The 15,946-nt window shown below is 54.5% G+C and overlaps 5 protein-coding genes across 5 annotated transcripts; 4 read left to right on the top strand and 1 right to left on the bottom strand.

Moving 5' to 3' along the window:
• Nucleotides 1–377: 377 nt before the first annotated feature.
• On the top strand, nucleotides 378–1,661 carry J3D65DRAFT_119798 (serine hydrolase FSH). The gene is made up of 5 exons (XM_066793819.1): nucleotides 378–664; nucleotides 717–735; nucleotides 787–1,192; nucleotides 1,248–1,362; nucleotides 1,407–1,661. The coding sequence occupies exons 1-5, from the start codon at nucleotides 620–622 to the stop codon at nucleotides 1,623–1,625; spliced, it is 804 nt and encodes a 267-aa protein (XP_066651416.1). The 5' UTR covers nucleotides 378–619; the 3' UTR covers nucleotides 1,626–1,661.
• A 4,216-nt stretch (nucleotides 1,662–5,877) lies between these two features.
• Nucleotides 5,878–7,177, top strand: J3D65DRAFT_638104 (2-ketogluconate reductase). Its single transcript, XM_066801582.1, has 2 exons — nucleotides 5,878–6,096; nucleotides 6,153–7,177. Exons 1-2 carry the CDS (start codon nucleotides 5,951–5,953, stop codon nucleotides 7,078–7,080), a joined length of 1,074 nt encoding a protein of 357 aa, XP_066651417.1. The 5' UTR covers nucleotides 5,878–5,950; the 3' UTR covers nucleotides 7,081–7,177.
• Nucleotides 7,178–7,343: 166 nt separating this feature from the next.
• Nucleotides 7,344–8,820, top strand: J3D65DRAFT_638108 (dihydrodipicolinate synthase). The gene is made up of 2 exons (XM_066801583.1): nucleotides 7,344–7,944; nucleotides 8,010–8,820. The coding sequence occupies exons 1-2, from the start codon at nucleotides 7,456–7,458 to the stop codon at nucleotides 8,535–8,537; spliced, it is 1,017 nt and encodes a 338-aa protein (XP_066651418.1). The 5' UTR covers nucleotides 7,344–7,455; the 3' UTR covers nucleotides 8,538–8,820.
• On the bottom strand, nucleotides 8,778–11,542 carry J3D65DRAFT_680536 (uncharacterized protein). The gene is made up of 3 exons (XM_066803714.1): nucleotides 11,026–11,542; nucleotides 10,507–10,970; nucleotides 8,778–10,452 (listed from the first exon to the last, which is right to left on the bottom strand). The coding sequence occupies exons 1-3, from the start codon at nucleotides 11,481–11,483 to the stop codon at nucleotides 9,155–9,157; spliced, it is 2,220 nt and encodes a 739-aa protein (XP_066651419.1). The 5' UTR covers nucleotides 11,484–11,542; the 3' UTR covers nucleotides 8,778–9,154.
• A 446-nt stretch (nucleotides 11,543–11,988) lies between these two features.
• On the top strand, nucleotides 11,989–15,277 carry J3D65DRAFT_638115 (uncharacterized protein). Its single transcript, XM_066801584.1, has 2 exons — nucleotides 11,989–14,596; nucleotides 14,686–15,277. The coding sequence occupies exons 1-2, from the start codon at nucleotides 12,254–12,256 to the stop codon at nucleotides 14,845–14,847; spliced, it is 2,505 nt and encodes an 834-aa protein (XP_066651420.1). The 5' UTR covers nucleotides 11,989–12,253; the 3' UTR covers nucleotides 14,848–15,277.
• Nucleotides 15,278–15,946: the final 669 nt, after the last annotated feature.

Genomic DNA, 15,946 nt, shown 5'->3' on the forward strand with positions numbered 1-15,946 from the left:
AAAGCGATCATCCTTCCCAGCTGAGGCTCGACCTGCTTTGACATCCACCACGATAAAATGATTTACATCAGCTTTCGATTTCCGGAGGTGATCTCTTTGATGGTATGAGTTTGTTGCCCGGAGCTCTACCACCATGGCAGTCAAAACCTGCGCCCTGCAGTATCCGTAGCCCTCACGTGGCTGCCGGTGACGTCTCCTTCGCTCTGATGTCCATCCTTATTTGTTCGAAACGACCAATATATCACCTCAGACAGGGTCGCCCGATGTCCACTGTCGAGCCGTCCTATGCGCCTCTCAGCGTCGCCTCTCAGCTGTCCGGTTCCGACCTGTTTCAAGAGATTGTGGGGTGTGCCTGTGGTGACCATCGATCAGCCGGGCAAGATCCGCTGCGCCTGCCATGGCACCTCGGCGAGAGGAGACTTGTGCCCTTGAATATATCGTGTGTGTGTCACCTACTCTTTAGAGACGTCAAAATTATTTGAGTCCCCAGCTTTGATTCTCTGGATATTTGGCAGCCACCATTTGGGACTGCCCTACATTCCTTTACGGGTGAACTTGTGTCATTCCTTGAGCTGCCATATCCTTTCTCATCGTCTCTTCTTCAATCCTCTCCTTCAAGATGGTCAAATATTTGTGCCTACCTGGGGCATATGGGAGTGCAAAGGTACGTTGGCTTGACCGGCTTAATGGTATGAAACTGAACTAACTGGTTTCAGAACTTCCAAGTCCAACTCGGTAGGTCGATGTATTCAATGGCATAGCAGTTCTTGCTAATGTTCGTCTCAGGGCCCTTTGCGGCGCAGTGCAGCAGCGACGGCACCCTTTCGTACCACTGGACGCAGGGGAGCTACTCAGCTGTTCCCCCACCAGGTTATGAGGACTATTTTGGTCCCGGGCCTCTGTACCGTTTCATTGAGTACGATGGAGTGGAAGCTTTCGAAGACATCTTGGAAATCATCCGCAACTTTCCCGAAGGCCTGAACTCAGAGGATACTATGCGCAGGCTTACGGGAGGCGATGTCGCCCCCACGGCATTCAAAAGTCTTCGCCGAACCATGGACGGGTTGTTCAAGATCCTCGATGAAGACCCAGAGATCGAAGGCATCCTCGGCTACTCCGAAGGTGCCACCGTTGCTGCGACGATGATCTTGGAGGAAAAGCGGCTATGGGAGCGCTACGGCCGCCCTCGAAAGTAAGACCTCATCCAGTTCATCAATGGTGGAGGGACTCACATCACGATCACCCAGACTCAAGAGTGCCATTTTCTTTGCCGGTTGGCCACCCGTCGCAATTGACCAACAAGACGTTCGTTGTGTCCTGGCCGACGAGTGCGATGACGTGCTCGACGTTCCAACTCTTCATGTAGGTCATTGCGTTTGGCTTTTTGACCTTTTCTAACCTTCCAGATTGTTGGTTGCGACGACCCTTACATCCATGGAGCCATGGCCCTGTTCAATGTTTGCGACGAAGACACCGCTGAGCTGTTCGACCATGGCAAAGGCCACACCGTGCCAAGAGACGCTCGCACTTTGAGGGAACTTGGAGATGCGGTGCAGCGCATGGTGAGCAAGACGACAGCTCTCGTGGAGGGCTTTGAAGACGCACCTCCCACCGCAAGACTGTGAGGCTGCAGGCTACTTGGACCATATCTAGAGGCGCGCTGGAGATATTTGGAGTATCTTCCGAAAATATTTTTCTTACATTAACAAATGCTTTTCGCAATGAGCCAAGATGCTGTTTCTTCGCCCAAAACATGTCATGTTCACATTCTGAAGTGCTCTCATTCCCATGTCGGCAGGAGTGCTCTCTCTAATGCTGGTCTGGTTCTGGAATATCAGAACCTGCCCCTGTCTGCCTTTCATGATACATCTAGCAACTGAAGGACAACAGCCAATTGGAAGCAAAGCTCTGGAAACCATTTGTTTGAATTGTTGTTTTGTACAAGTCTTGGAATTTTCGAGCCAAAGAAATCGAAGTACTTCCATGGGGCAACTATTTGGCTGATCTAGAAGCTTCGGGTGTGTTCACAACACAGTACAAAGGGAACATTGCTTCCGGAAAATGCCGGCAACCAGCGGCCATGACGGTGCTGAGGTCGAGCAAATTACGTCAACCAGTTAACAACCTCACTCGACGTCAAAACTGTCTTGAAACTTTGAACACCACCGCGAATTACTTCAAAGAATACATCTCACGGCAACGAAAGCCGCAACCTCGCAGGCTTATCAGTTGAAGACGACTCACAATTTAAGGCTTGCAAATACCAACATCGGCAGTGGCATTGTGATTAGTCCGACATAATTGGGTAGACAAGTCCATCGGAGCCGGTGGTTTCACAAGTAGAACGGAAAGTTCCTAAAGCATTTCAACATTGACAAGGTCTACTCGCGCCTAGTTTTGCCTTTGTTAGAATGATCCTTGGAAGCCAAGGCCGGACTGGCAAACCGAGACTGTGGCGTGGCCTTCATCCCTGAGCTTCAAAGGCGGCCGCTCAAACACGCAAAAGCCCCTGTATAAACATTCCCTGGACACAGGAGCAGACAGCCACAAACTCGGTCGCAGGCTGCAGGTATTCAAAAATCATCCAAGCAACTTCGCCGGATTTTTTCGGTTCTCGGAGCCCTCCCAATCTGGTACGTGTTGAAAGTCAAGGCATTCTTGGCCCTCCATGCTGCCATAGACGCGGCACCATCGGTTAGTGTCACAGTGAATGTAGGAGGAGGAGTGGTGACGGACCGATACCTAGCGACACTCACCTCACCGACCGTGTTCCCGAAATCAGCAACCAGCTTCCTGTGCAATCACTTTGAACGTACCACGTCGCTGGACAACACCCCGCCAAGCGCCTCGCCGCTTAGCCGTCTCTAGGAACTGCCGTTCGTCCATGTTGCCGTCTTGTCGTCACAACTCGGCCATCGGTGCAATTACGGCAGGAGCTCACGTCGTCTGCGCCATGTGAAAATGCTACTCCGTCTGATCTCGACGCGCCAGAAACCCAAGACTTAACATCAGCTAAGCCATGGCAAGCGAATACTCGCTTGTAACCACGTCACTCATTCGTCGCGTGGAGTGGCTGTTCGAAGCGAGTAGATTGCCTAGCTCTGCCACCGCTTCAGCACGGTTTCTTCTTACTCGGCTTTTCGGCAAGCAGAACGATCGGGCACCGTCACCGCATTTCGGGATAACAAGCTCAATGACTGGCAATCGAGCGGAGCCAGGACCGCGTTGCAGGTGATGACGTTGACGTCCTTCGTACCACTAGTTTGATCTTCCGACTCTAAGAGTAGACCCAGTCACCCGCTCACAGACACTCGAAAGCTGATGGGAAGCCCGAACGATCTCCAAGTCTCGCTAGGAGCACAAAACGAACCCATCTCATCACGGGCAACTAACGGAGCGACAGAAGCAATGCTGTAATTGTGTCGCCAGCCTTTAGTCGTGACCCGTTTTTAAGCGACTGCTGGCTTTTATTCGCAACTCATCGCCACAATCTTGCCCAATGGAGTAGCTATGTGAGCAAGAGCATGGACCAAAGAGTTCGCAGAAGAAGTCCACGAACAGCGATGAAGATGGTAGCATCCTGCGCGGTGCTAAAGGACCCGTGCTAGTACCGTCCCAGAACAAGTAATAGTGATGTAAAGCTCCCAGACCCGTCTATCCCCTTTCTGTTTCAGAAACGGTGGAATTACTGCACGTGGTAATGCCACCGAAGTGGCGCAAGGGCTTCCGTCAATCTCAATGGCGGCCCGCAGTAGAGGTTTTTCACCTCTGCTAGAATGCATTCAGTAGCCGACAATGTACATCGCACGACTATGGCGTAAGTGCTGGACTCTGCTTGTCCAATCAGCGTGCTCTAAGGACGGCACTCCAGGCAACAACACTTGTTTTTCATCTATCGTGGCTGGGAGCTTTCCCAACGAGGAAATTTGTTCGCGGCGGCGGCAAGGCCCGCACGTGGAATTGTAGAGCCACGCGTCCAAGGCCTTGGGGCTGCTTGATCTTGATGGGTCTTGTGCCCGCGGAGAATTGCTTGTTACCTCATCGTGGGTTCCGTTGATTGGCCGAGGTAGATATTGTGTTGATTGCTTAACAGACGCCTCTGTAGAAACCCCTGGATTTGGCAGAGATCTGCGTGGGGATAGCCGTGAATATCAAGGATGAGAAAGAATAGGTGGGGGGCCCTTCTTTGGTGGCCCTACTAAGTGCATGAGCAAGGCATGTATAAAGATTGATGGAAGTCAGTGCGTCTCGGTCAAGTAAAAGGAATTCAAACCGCCTGCTCACAACAAAAGATCTACCGAATATTCTTTTCTCCGTCAGGAACGCATCCAAACCTCCAAAAATGGTTAAGAATCTCTCTCTGGTAGCCCTCCTCGCGGCTCTCGCTGCCGGCAGCCCAATTCAACACGAAGCGCGTCAGTTCCCGGGCGTTGGTCTCAACCTCGACCGCGACGGAAATGTCGACCTCCGCCCTCAAAGTGGCGTCGACGTGAATGTGGACCAATAGAAAGATGGTGGCAGAGGCGCCAACGTGGGTGTCAACAGAGAAGGAGTTCAGGTTGGCCGTCCAGGTGAGAAACGTGCCTTGGACGGCGTCGAACGCCCTGTCATTGGTGGCGGAGCCTAATGGTAAGTGGAGATACGTCTCGTACCTCTTTTGACTTCGCTCCAAAGCTGGCCAAGATACTGACTAGACCGTAGGTTCTCTTCAGACCTCCTCTGGCTTTCTTTTCAGGAGTAATTGGGGATCAAAGCTGGAACGCGACTGGGATAGGATCTTTGTCAACCTTGTGTAATGAATCCATCTTCTTTTCTCTGTTGACGAGGACCAAATCAGTGTACTTATCTTCGCCGTCCCCTTCTTTTCTCCGAAGGAAACATGTGGGACCTTGTAATTAGCTGGGACGTATCAGCCCCTTATTCAACCCCTATTCTTCTCATATTTTCATCAACTTTCAGGTTGCGAGAGGATCATCAGGTCAATCTCCTGGCTCAAGTCGATGTAAGCGCGCGTACGCCCGCTGCTGAGTGGTATCAGCCGAACTCTCGCCTCTCCATCCAAGCTCTCATCCCCTTTGCGTTTGGGTCAACATTCAGCACACATTACTGCCAATTTTTCGATGAAGTTCAAACAAGCACATGGTGTAAAACCAAACAACGGAAGACTCACCTTCGCAAAACCTTAGCAATGTCCAACGTCACCTCGCTACCGCTCCAGCGAATTGATATATCCTTTTCTCGCTACCAGTTGTCACCGCCGCCAAGAACTCTCCAAGAAGGGAAAGAATTACCCGCACCCAGCCACGTCCGCGGAGAAGTCGTGTCTAGAAACAATTAAGACCAAGAGCGCATTCCATCATACTCAGATAACGGGCCGCATGCATTTGAATCGGGTAGACTGGTGAAGGTTATTATCCAAAATTGGGTTGGGGTCGCTGGGAGCGCTCTCGAGAAAACACGAGATGCGAGGATTCGACGATTTATGCCCGGCTGGGCAGGGACTGGAAAAGCTTCTTCCAACGTGCGTTCTTGGCTGACGAGAGCGACCGGCGCATCTCATGTCGGTCAACTGCTTTGCGTCTCGAGGTCGAAATGTTGAAGCGCGACGTCTTGACTGCGCGAGTCTTGCAGCTTCGCTGGCGAAACCCGTGAGCACAAGCAGTGTCGAGCCCATGCATCCCCTCCATCCAACGGTGTCAAGATTTGAATGGGACGCTGCAGCCTCCTCACCAAGTCGAATTCCAAAAGCTTGAGGGGCAGCGCCCCAATGATGCACCGAAGAGACGCGGGGGTCTCCACTTTACCCCAGCGATCAGCAATGGGGTGACGGAAAACATGCAGCAATCCGACAGGTTTCCGCAGACCCTGTAAACGAATGATGACCCCAAAGTCAGCAAGCGTGGAGGCAATGGGGGACTAAACGTCTCCTCCACACCCAACAGCGTTCAAAATGTCCAAGCCGATTCTCCTCCATCTCGGCAGCGACATCAAGTACAACCATGACTACTTTGAGAAAGAGCTGCAGGCGCGCTTCGAGGTGGTGAAGAATGAGGATCTAGACAGGGCGTCGTTCATGCAAGCCCTGCGGGACAAGAAGCGCGTTTCTTCCCCGGAATACCACCTCATTCCGGCGGCAGCTAACACCACCACAGGTATGGCGACTTCAGCGCCATCTTCCGCCCCGACTTCCACAGTGGCGGAGAAATGGGACAGTGGGATGAAGACCTTATCGCGCTCCTCCCACGCTCAGTTCGCATCTTCGCGTCCGCAGGCGCAGGCTTCAACTGGGCCGACGTCGATGCGCTGGGTCGCCATGGGATCTGGTATGCCAATGGGGCAGGCGCGTCGGACGAGGCCGTCTCTGACACGGCACTGTTCATGATCCTGAGTGTGTTTCGCAACTTTGCGCGCGCGCAACTGGCGGCGCGCACGGCGGACCCGAAGATCTTTGAAGAGACGCATGCTGTGTTGGCGACCATCTCTCACAACCCACGCGGCCACGTTCTGGGGATCGTCGGGCTAGGAAGCATCAGTAAGAAGCTGGCGATCAAGGCTCGGTTGGGGCTGGGGATGGAGGTGCACTACTTTGACATTGTGCGCACAGATGTGGAGGAGGAGAAGAGGTTGGGCGTCACGTACCACGACACTTTGCAGAGTCTGTTGAGTGTCTCTGACTGCGTCACGCTGCACACGCCGCTGAACAAGAACACGGAAGACCTGATCGACGAGAAGGCTTTCCAGCAGATGAAACCTGGCGCTCGGCTGGTCAATACGGCGAGGGGCAAAATTGTCGAAGAAAGGGCGCTGATTGCTGCGTTGCAGTCAGGTCGTCTCGCGGCTGCGGGCTTGGACGTCCACTACCATGAGCCGCAAGTCTCCCGGGAACTGGCTGCTATGGACAATGTGACTCTAACGACGCATATTGGTGGTGGAGCGCTAGACACGCGCATCAATTTCGAGCTGAATGCCATGAAGAACATTGTCGCGGTTGTTGGTCCTGACGGCGAGTTTGCGGGTGAGCCGTTGACACCCGTAAACAGGAAGGCGTTTGTGGGAGCCATGGCGTCTTCAGCAAATTAATGTTTGCTAATTTAGACCTTTGCCCTGTTTAAGGAGGCTTCTTGAATAGCACAGAGAGGGACACGGCGTGAAAATGATAGTCGACATAATCATCCTTCATCAAGGGTTAGTCTCAAATTCGTAAACCCCAGGAAACTCACCGAAGTTGCAGAGCCATGCTGCTCCAATCAACAAGCCTGTCCCCGCCTTTCGGCACAGCTCCTGCATTGAGAGCTGTGGAGAAACCCTGCAGAGCGCTCATCCACGAGTTTTCCAGAGCCGTCGGGAAAGCGTGGCGCGAGACACAGAGCGAGAGACAACGCGCGTCTCCTCAAAAATGCCGCCAATTCCACACCACCGCACAAATCGATCTTACCTTCGTTAGTTTCTCCCACCATGACAACCACCATGACTACCCACCCCATCTTCAGCTCCGAAATCGCCGCGAAAGAGCAACCCCTGCCGCAAGGCGTATACTGCCCCGTCATAACCCTTTACGCGCCAACAGCGACACAAGAAGTCGATCTCGATGCCACTTACACGTACGCACAGTATCTAGTGCGAGCAGGGCAGCACGGGCTCGTGTATCTAGGGACGAACGGCGAACTTGCGCTGCTGACACGGAGCGAGCGGGTCGCCATTGTCGCGACAGCACGGCGCGCGGTGTCTGATCTGGGGCTCCCAAAATATCCGCTCGTGGCGGGTGTGTCAGCGCCGAGCACAAAGGAGACGATTGAGTGCGCGGTCGAGGCGGCGGACGCTGGCGCCAATTTTGCGTTGTTGCTGCCCCCGAGCTACTGGGCCAAGAGCGTCACCGAGGAGGCATTGTTGGCGTATTATCGCGATGTGGCGAGCGCGAGTCCCGTCCCGGTTGTCATCTATAACGTAAGTTAGAGTGAACACGAGCTGATGTTGCGAATGTGCTAAAGTTTGCGGCACGGCTGCTTTAGTTTCCAGGTGTGACCGGCGGTATAGATCTGAATTCAGACCAACTGGCGGCACTGGCAGAGCATCCCAATATTGTCGGCGTCAAGCTCACGTGCGGCAACGTGGGCAAGGCGGTGCGTCTGGCGAGCAAGTTCACGCCCGACCAGTTCCGCGTCTTTGGGGGCGCGTCCGACTACCTGGTCCCAACTCTTGAGGCAGGCGGCTGCGGCTGTGTCACTGGTCTCGCCAACGTCTTTCCCAGGTCCACTGCTACCATTTATGATCTTTGGAAGAAGGGCGATGTCGAGGAAGCCAAAAGGTTGCAGCAGGTCGTTTCTAATGCCGAGTGGGCATGCAAGAAGACGCTGGCGGCGACAAAGTTTGGCGCGTGGTGGTTTATCGGAAGGAAGATTGGCCTGGATGAGCGTTTGGCGTTTGCGCCGCGGAAACCCTACTTGGAGGCGGACTCGAAACTGCAGGCTTGGACGATTGATACAATGAAGGTTCTGGAAGATTGCGAAGACAAGCTGCTTTTGAAGGAGATTTCTTGAGATCAGGCACTGTGGCTTGATCTGTTGAGCGCTTCGGGCGTTCGTGGACATGTTCAGAGATCATTCTGGCTTAGGTGGAATATCCGTGTCTGGAGTTTTAGCGCTGAGATCTTTCCAAATTGAAAAAGAGAAGGCTCTGGACTTACCTGGCTCCAACACGCTATGCAAACGCCTCTGCTGCTCAGTAATCATCAGTGTCAAGCAAATCACGCATGACAAGCCTAGCCTAGAGCCAGCAAGCAAGATTTTCGGGTCTATTATCTATCGGTCCTATCAATCATCGTATCCCTCGGTCGAAAGCCATGATACCTTTCCTGAAGCAAGATGAATGGGTCATCTGTTCAATGCAATCCCCAAAGCAAGGTCGGCAGCTACTCTGCTCGATTCAACTCCCGGAAGCAAAGTCTGCAGCCTCTGTGTCCATTTGCCTCTCAGTGCAAGTCCCATGCTGCCAGTTAACGCCTGCTTTGTTGGAAAAAAGTCATTAGGGTAGAAGAAGGGGTGAAGCTCAAAAGTCTATCGCCCATGCAAAGCTCATGGATGTCATGAGGATGCAAAATGACTGCTGTGCCCATATCGTACATTCCAAACTCCAGCATTAAGGCGCTGGCTGCAAATTACCACCAGTTTCCGGGGACAGAAGCTCCCTGGCCTGATTTAGATCGCGCAGTGGAGTTGCCGTTCGGCTTCGGCTTCGGCATGTAAGTCTGGACACTGATCATGCGGTCATGCAAGACTGTGTTGTTCCCAGCAGACCGGGCGTGCTGAGCATCGGCAGCGCTCGCGAAAGTGACGATAGCGGAGCCCCTAGAAGCACCAGCCTTGTGCTTGAGCATGAGCACGTCTGTGACGTTGCCAAAACCGTGGAAGAAGTTAGCGATATCGCTATCGGTCGCTCGCAACGACAAGTTGCCGACAAAGACTTTGCGTTGAGAGGTCGGGGTGGAGCCTCCAGATGTCGTGTTGGGAGCTGATCGGTCGAACGGAGAGCCACTGTTGGATGCTTCTGCTTGGGCCAATGCATCAAAGTTTCCAGCTGAGTCGTCCTCGCCATCACTGCTCCAGCCCTCCGCCTCGTCTTGAACACGAGCAACAGTTTCAGCCAAAGCTTCTGAAAGCCGTCTGTCATGTGTCTTCTTCCTTTCCTCTGCAAGTTCCTTGGTACCGCGGGAGGCAGCTTCTTGCACGCAGATTGCAAGCAGAGCTTGCATCGTGTATACTGCATCGTTTCCGCCGTTGTGAAGACGCCATCCGATGATGTCACAATCACACAGAATCCTGGCGAGTGAAGTTCCCTGAGTGTCGCGCTTCCAGTGTTGATGCAGTTGCTTGGTATCGAGCTTGTCGATCAAGTTGCTCAGGTTCAGCGGATTGTAGCCCAGCTTCTGCAGGAACCTAATGTCGCCATCTGGATCATGGGCAACGAAAATTATGTTCCGCTTCTCTTCTTCATCCCAGTCAGAGGTCTTTGCATCAGCTGACCACTGCGCTTGAGCCTGTTCGGGCGTGAGGTCGGCCGAAAAGGGCGGGCGGAAGCAAGCTGCGACCACCCTGGGCGCCTGGTTAAGACGGACAAACTCGCTCTCGCCAAACAAAAATCCATCGGGACAGCCGTCAACGTGCCGATAGTTGACGAGGTGAGCATGTTCGTCAATGCGGTAATGGCGGGCGCGAATCAAGTCGTACCAATTCTCAGCATTTTTTCCGGGAGGCTTGTTGATGATATCCTGGACATCGAGCGTCGCAACTCCGACTTCGGTGATTTTGGAGTTGTCCATCTCATAGGCTTCGACGTCGACACTGACGAAAACGACATTCTTTTCGAATGGATACGGCGACGCTTCGTCGACGTTGATCGGGGGATGCTTGGACGCATTTGCACCTTCGGCGGGAGAAGGATTGGATCTGGAGGGGCCTGGATGCAATTAGCGACTGGAGAGCGATTTCAAAGTGAAGATGTTATGCTTACTTGGAGAGCCAGGACGCACACCGAGGTATCGCTGCGTCCGTCTGAATGAGCGTCCCCAATTGTGCTGCGCGAGAACACGATTTTCCTTACGCCTGGCCTTGTTTGCCTTGTTCTTGGCCTTGTTGAGTTCGAGGGATTCTTCAATCATCTCCTTGAATGCTTCAAGCGTTGGCATGTCCGGGGGAGATCTCCTCAGGTTGCCAATGCCGTTGTAGGACACAGGAGGGACCGTGCGCTCCATCTCGCTGTATTCGTCGCGAGAAGCGGAAAACCCGAGATAGCGCGGCGTAAGGCCTGGATGAGGAATGTCGATGATGAATCCGCAGTCGCGGTAGTAGTCGGTCAGTTGAAAGTCAAGGTTTCGAACTTTGGAGTTGATTTGACGAATCAATTCCTGGAATTGGGTGAGTGTGATGAGAACCAGCGGTTTACCTCCGACTTGAGGTTCTGAGTAGATGTAGAATCTGTGAGGTTGTCAGCACTTGATCTGTTCCGTGAGAAGGTTGAAAGGAAACATACAAATCCCAGCCACGGTTCCAGAATTGGTTACGGTCGAAAAACTTCTTGGCTACCTTTTCGGAAAAGTCCCTACTGAGGAACTTGTAAGGGAACTTGCTGGCAAGCGAGATGTAGATGTAGGACTCTCCGTCAGGGCCGTAATCGCCGCAACGCAAGTCCAGACGCTGCTCCGGTGCGGGAGGCAGGTAGAAAGCTTCAGGCTCGGACTCAGAGTCTGACGGAATAGAGGAGGGTTGGTGGGGGGTATATTCGTCGGCTACCGCAGCAGTGGTAGAGTTAATATGGGTCTCTGGCTGTGAGATGCTTGGATGCACAAGAGTTTCTTCAGCAGGCTCCTCAACAGCAGCCGTGGGTGGTGATGCCTTGGACGGCTTGTCAGGAAGCGCTTGAGCTTCAACTTCGAGCAGTTCAAAGAGGCTCTCGAGCAAAGCTTCTTTTGATGACACGGGCATGGCCATTGAGTACGTGTCGAGTTTTACGCTGCTTGACACGTCGGCTCAGATGCCATGTAGGTCAATGCCCCGCGCGTGACTGCCCTGAGGCGTCGCTCGGCTTCTGACAATGGTCGCCCAATAGGAAACCACCAAGAGTGGTGAGAGAAGCAGGCAGGTGATTGACGAGAGAGAAGCAGAATGTGAGTCCAGAAGAGAAAGGGCGGACAGACGCGCAGTGGCAGAATTGAGGAATCAGACTTGCCTCGGGTGATGATCTGGGATGGGACGCAGAGGTGTCAGATGGCGGTGGCCTCTGGCTGGATTTCGAGATGTTGTGGTAGGGAGAGGAAGGGAGCGTGGGATGGTGTTGTGGGCAGTGGTGTTGATGACTTGGTTGCAGGAGAAGGAATCTTAGCTCAGAGTTGAATGAGAGAGGTTGAGAGCAGAGGAAGATATCTACAGGCATGCATTCACAAGGGCAGAGAGTGGACCTGAGATTCTCCATCCATCGGGCCGCCCTCCCTGCACTCCTACCGGTACAGTAGCAGCAACGCGGTCGGTGATGGACGCGAACGCGAAGTCAAGTGCCCTGCCTGCCCCATTTAGGTCTACCGCGCCATCCGGCCGCACTTCACCCGGCCCGCGCGCGACCCCCGGCCGTGAACTTCCATGTCATCACACTGTCTTCCCTTCACTTCCTTCACTCCCATTCAGCTGTCCCTGAGCTGCCAGAAGCTCTCCTCGCATCCGGATCTCGACTTCTCGGCGACCAATCCGCGCCACACTATGTGATCATGGCCGATGCTGACATGGCAGACGCGCCAGCCGACACGGCTAGCTCCCAACAACAGGCCCAGTCGCATCCTGATGCGCAAGCGACTGTCACCGATTTCCTCGACTACACCGAATTCTACCCCTCGGACCTCATTCGCTCCATGGCCCTGATAGAGAAGCTCGACAAGCACTACCACAAAGCCGCTGCGCGAGTCCACGAGCTGACAACGCTCTATGGCAAGCTTCCCACATTGCCTACCGCCGAGCGGCCGGAACCAACAACATTGCGAAGACAGATTTCAGAGGCTCTCAATGAAGCCGAGCGCGCGAGGGAGTCATCTTTTGCCGAGGCGGCCCGTCTGTACGAGAATACTGAGCGTCATGCTACCAGACTAGTTACAATCAAGAAGAAGCTCCAAGCACTGCCGGAACCCCCTTCGCGCGACCCTACTCCGGCACCCGCTCCGTCTCCACAAATGTCACGAACACGAAAGCAGGAGAGCGACCGGACGCCTCGGATAATGCTACACATGGACGTCCCCCGGGCTCGGCCTACGTCCACAGCGCGTGTTCAAAAGCACCGGGAGAGGAAGCGCAAGCGCGCTCAGCAGGCTGCGTTAGGTGTGGTTCCTGGACAGGTATTGCCCGATCGAGGCGACACAGGCTCCCCGCAACCAAGCAACGTCTCGGATTCGGATGAGGAGCGGTCCATTTCTCCCTCGGAGGCTCGTCTCAACCAAACCGACGCAGCAGGAGGAATCATTACCGACAAGGCGGGAATCAAGCAGCCAAAAATCAAAGGTCCGAAATTCAAAGGCCCCAAGCCTCCACGCGATCCACGCCCTCCAGGAATGGGGACAAATGTTCACAGCCAAATTGCAGGTATCTCCACAAGCAACGCTCTCGCGCAGTTGACTCCGCCGCCGCCCGATGCGAGACCCGGTACCAGACATGCCCCCTGGCACAAACTCACCGAATACGAAATGGCCGTCCTCCGCAAGACGATGAAGAAGAATGCTATTTGGCAGCCGAGCGATACAATGATACGGCGGGAGCTCTCCAGCAAGGGCCGCGGATGGGAGAATTACAAAAAGGCCAAGGAGCACGCAGAGAGGACGGGAGAAGCCTTCATAGATGAGTCACCCATGGACCCCAACAAGGAAGTCCTCGACCCCGGCGAGACGAGCTTCAAGCCGCTCGGCAAGGAAGACAACAACTTGATCAACCGTGGTATGAAGCTAAACGAAATGAAGAAGCTCAAACGAGAGGCTACACTCAGAGAGCAGGCGGCCCGCGACGCCATGGAGATTGAAGACGCAAGTCGTCGCGTGGCAGACGCCGGTGCCGTCATCAAGAACCTATTTGACGGGCCTGCACCAACGCCGATTGCAGTATCAAAGGACAAGGCGCGCCCTCCGCGGAAGCGGAAAAGAGACTCGACTCCTGACATCACCAAGTTCAATGGCAAGGAGGATGCGGCGCAACCGCCCGACACTGCGTCTCGTCCGCCAGGGCCAAAGAAGATCAGGCTGGCACCCCCAGCACCTCCAAAGAGCAACGAAAACTCGGCAGCCCCTTCGCCCGTTAACGCTCAGCCTGAAGAGGCTCCCGATGCTCCAAAGACCTCGACTTCACAAGTCCCTCTTGCTCAGCCAGGTCCCAGTACCTCGAGAGCACCAAGTGTTGCCTCTGTGCGCAACGCATCTCCCGCACTTCCGTCACCAGTGGATTCAAATGTTCCACCCAATCCCCCGAATCCACCGCCAAACGCTACCGCTGCGGCCTCCCGTTCTCGACGTGCCTCGACTGCCCCGCAATCTGCCTTGTCGAATTCAGGGGATGGTACTGCTGCTCCTGCGGCTGAACTCCACCGGGCAACAAGTCGGGCAATGAGTCCAGCTGTGCCTGCGAACACGTCGCAAACGCTCCCGCGAACCCGAAACGGTACCTCAGCCAAGGCAGCCTCTGAAGAAGCTCCCGTCAAGCGCGAATTGCGAGAACTTCGCGATGTGCGACGTGCCAGCAATGTCAGTCTGCCATCGCCAGCGGAGCACCATGCAGCCGCGCCTGTTGCGACATCTGCTCCCACAGGGACTCGCACTTCTGGGCGGCGCAGCAAAAGACCGGCGCCGGGCCCCATCACTGGCGAAGGCCTTGGGAAGAACAAGGTCGTCGTGGGCAAACGGACGGCGGCTCCCAAGAAGAAGGGCAGCAAGAAGTCAGAAGAGAAAAATGATGGCGCGCAGGGAGCCAACCAACATGGTGACGATTGGGCCGAAGACATTGATCCAAATGAGGAGCGATACTGCATCTGTGGAGACGTTAGTTACGGCGTCATGATTGCCTGTGAGAATGAGGAGAATGTAAGTCCCCGATCTTTTCTGCAAATTCTCTCCACGACCGCTACTTCACCAGCACCCCGGTATGATAACACAACTGACACTGCTCCCAGTGTGAAAAGGAGTGGTTCCACTTACCCTGCGTGGGCCTGGCCGACATTCCCAAACGCCGCGAGAAGTGGTACTGTCCAGACTGCCGCACGATGCTCAAAATCGACGAAAAGGGCAATCCAGTCGACGCAGCTGGTGCTGGTGGTGGTGCTGGACGGCGATGATGCTGATGGATGATGATCACATCCAACTCTTTCTTTGACTTTGAGCTCTGTTTCTGGTCTTGTTCTGGGATGCAAAGGCGAGACTGTGCTGGGCGTCATGGTGGTGGTTCTGCCTACCTGCTTGATGGGTGGGCATGGGCTTTTTTGCTTGAGTTCGTGTCGTTTGTATTGATACCTCGTCTTTTCTTTTTCTTTTGAGTCGGGACCGGATCGGACCTCGCTGTCCCGACTCTCTTTCTCTTCTTGCCTCTGGTTGTGGAGGCTTTGCGGAGCGGAGACTCTGGTATTCTACGCCAGCATCTCTCTCCAAAGGGGCATGGATCATGGGATATGTAGAACACCAACACTCCTTGAAAGAGATGGCAGTCCGCCCGCCATGTTGAATCCTCCTCCACATCCGTCCACCGATGTACCCATCCTCAATACCACCACCCTTCTGTCTACGTACATGACGCATCTATCAACCGATCTGTCTGCCTGTCTATATCCTGCCCCACACGCATAGGGTAATAGCCGCACGAAACGCAGACGACGTCTCAGGAAGGCGGGTGGGTGGGGGGTGGCCGCGTGCGTTTCACGTTTCGCTTTGTTTTGTTTGCCGAAGCGAGCGAAGCCCTCGGTCTCGCTCGCCTCGCTTGCATTATTCGCATGTTCCCCACCGGCGCCGCTGCCGTCTGTTGTCTGTGGCTCACTGACCGTTACAAGCCTGACTGCATGGTCGATGGTCTGCTTGACTGTCTGCCTGTGTGCGATGTCCACGGTGTGTGAGAGCGTAGGCGTCTGTAGGATGGATGGATGGCAGGCGGTGGGCAGTCCGGGCTGCGGGTTTGAGAGACGAGAGAGGCAGAGGGGGAGGGAGTGAAGATCAGGGGTAAACCGCGTTGCTGTTGAGGCTGGGTCGCGCGGGAATGGGCACGGCATGGGGGGGGGGGGGGGGGGGGGGGGGGGGCCACGGGGATGAAATATCAAGCGTGATACTGCACCACCTCCCTCCTTTGACCTATCCAATCAGAATTGCATTCACATGTCCACAAAACTCGCTGCGCGTCGTCGTCGTCGTCGCAAGTCATGTAGTGCCAGGCAGGAAGGCAGGCAGGCA

This window comes from Phyllosticta citribraziliensis (assembly GCF_038025025.1).
Source record: "Phyllosticta citribraziliensis strain CPC 17464 chromosome Unknown J3D65scaffold_12, whole genome shotgun sequence".
NCBI lineage: Eukaryota > Fungi > Ascomycota > Dothideomycetes > Botryosphaeriales > Phyllostictaceae > Phyllosticta > Phyllosticta citribraziliensis.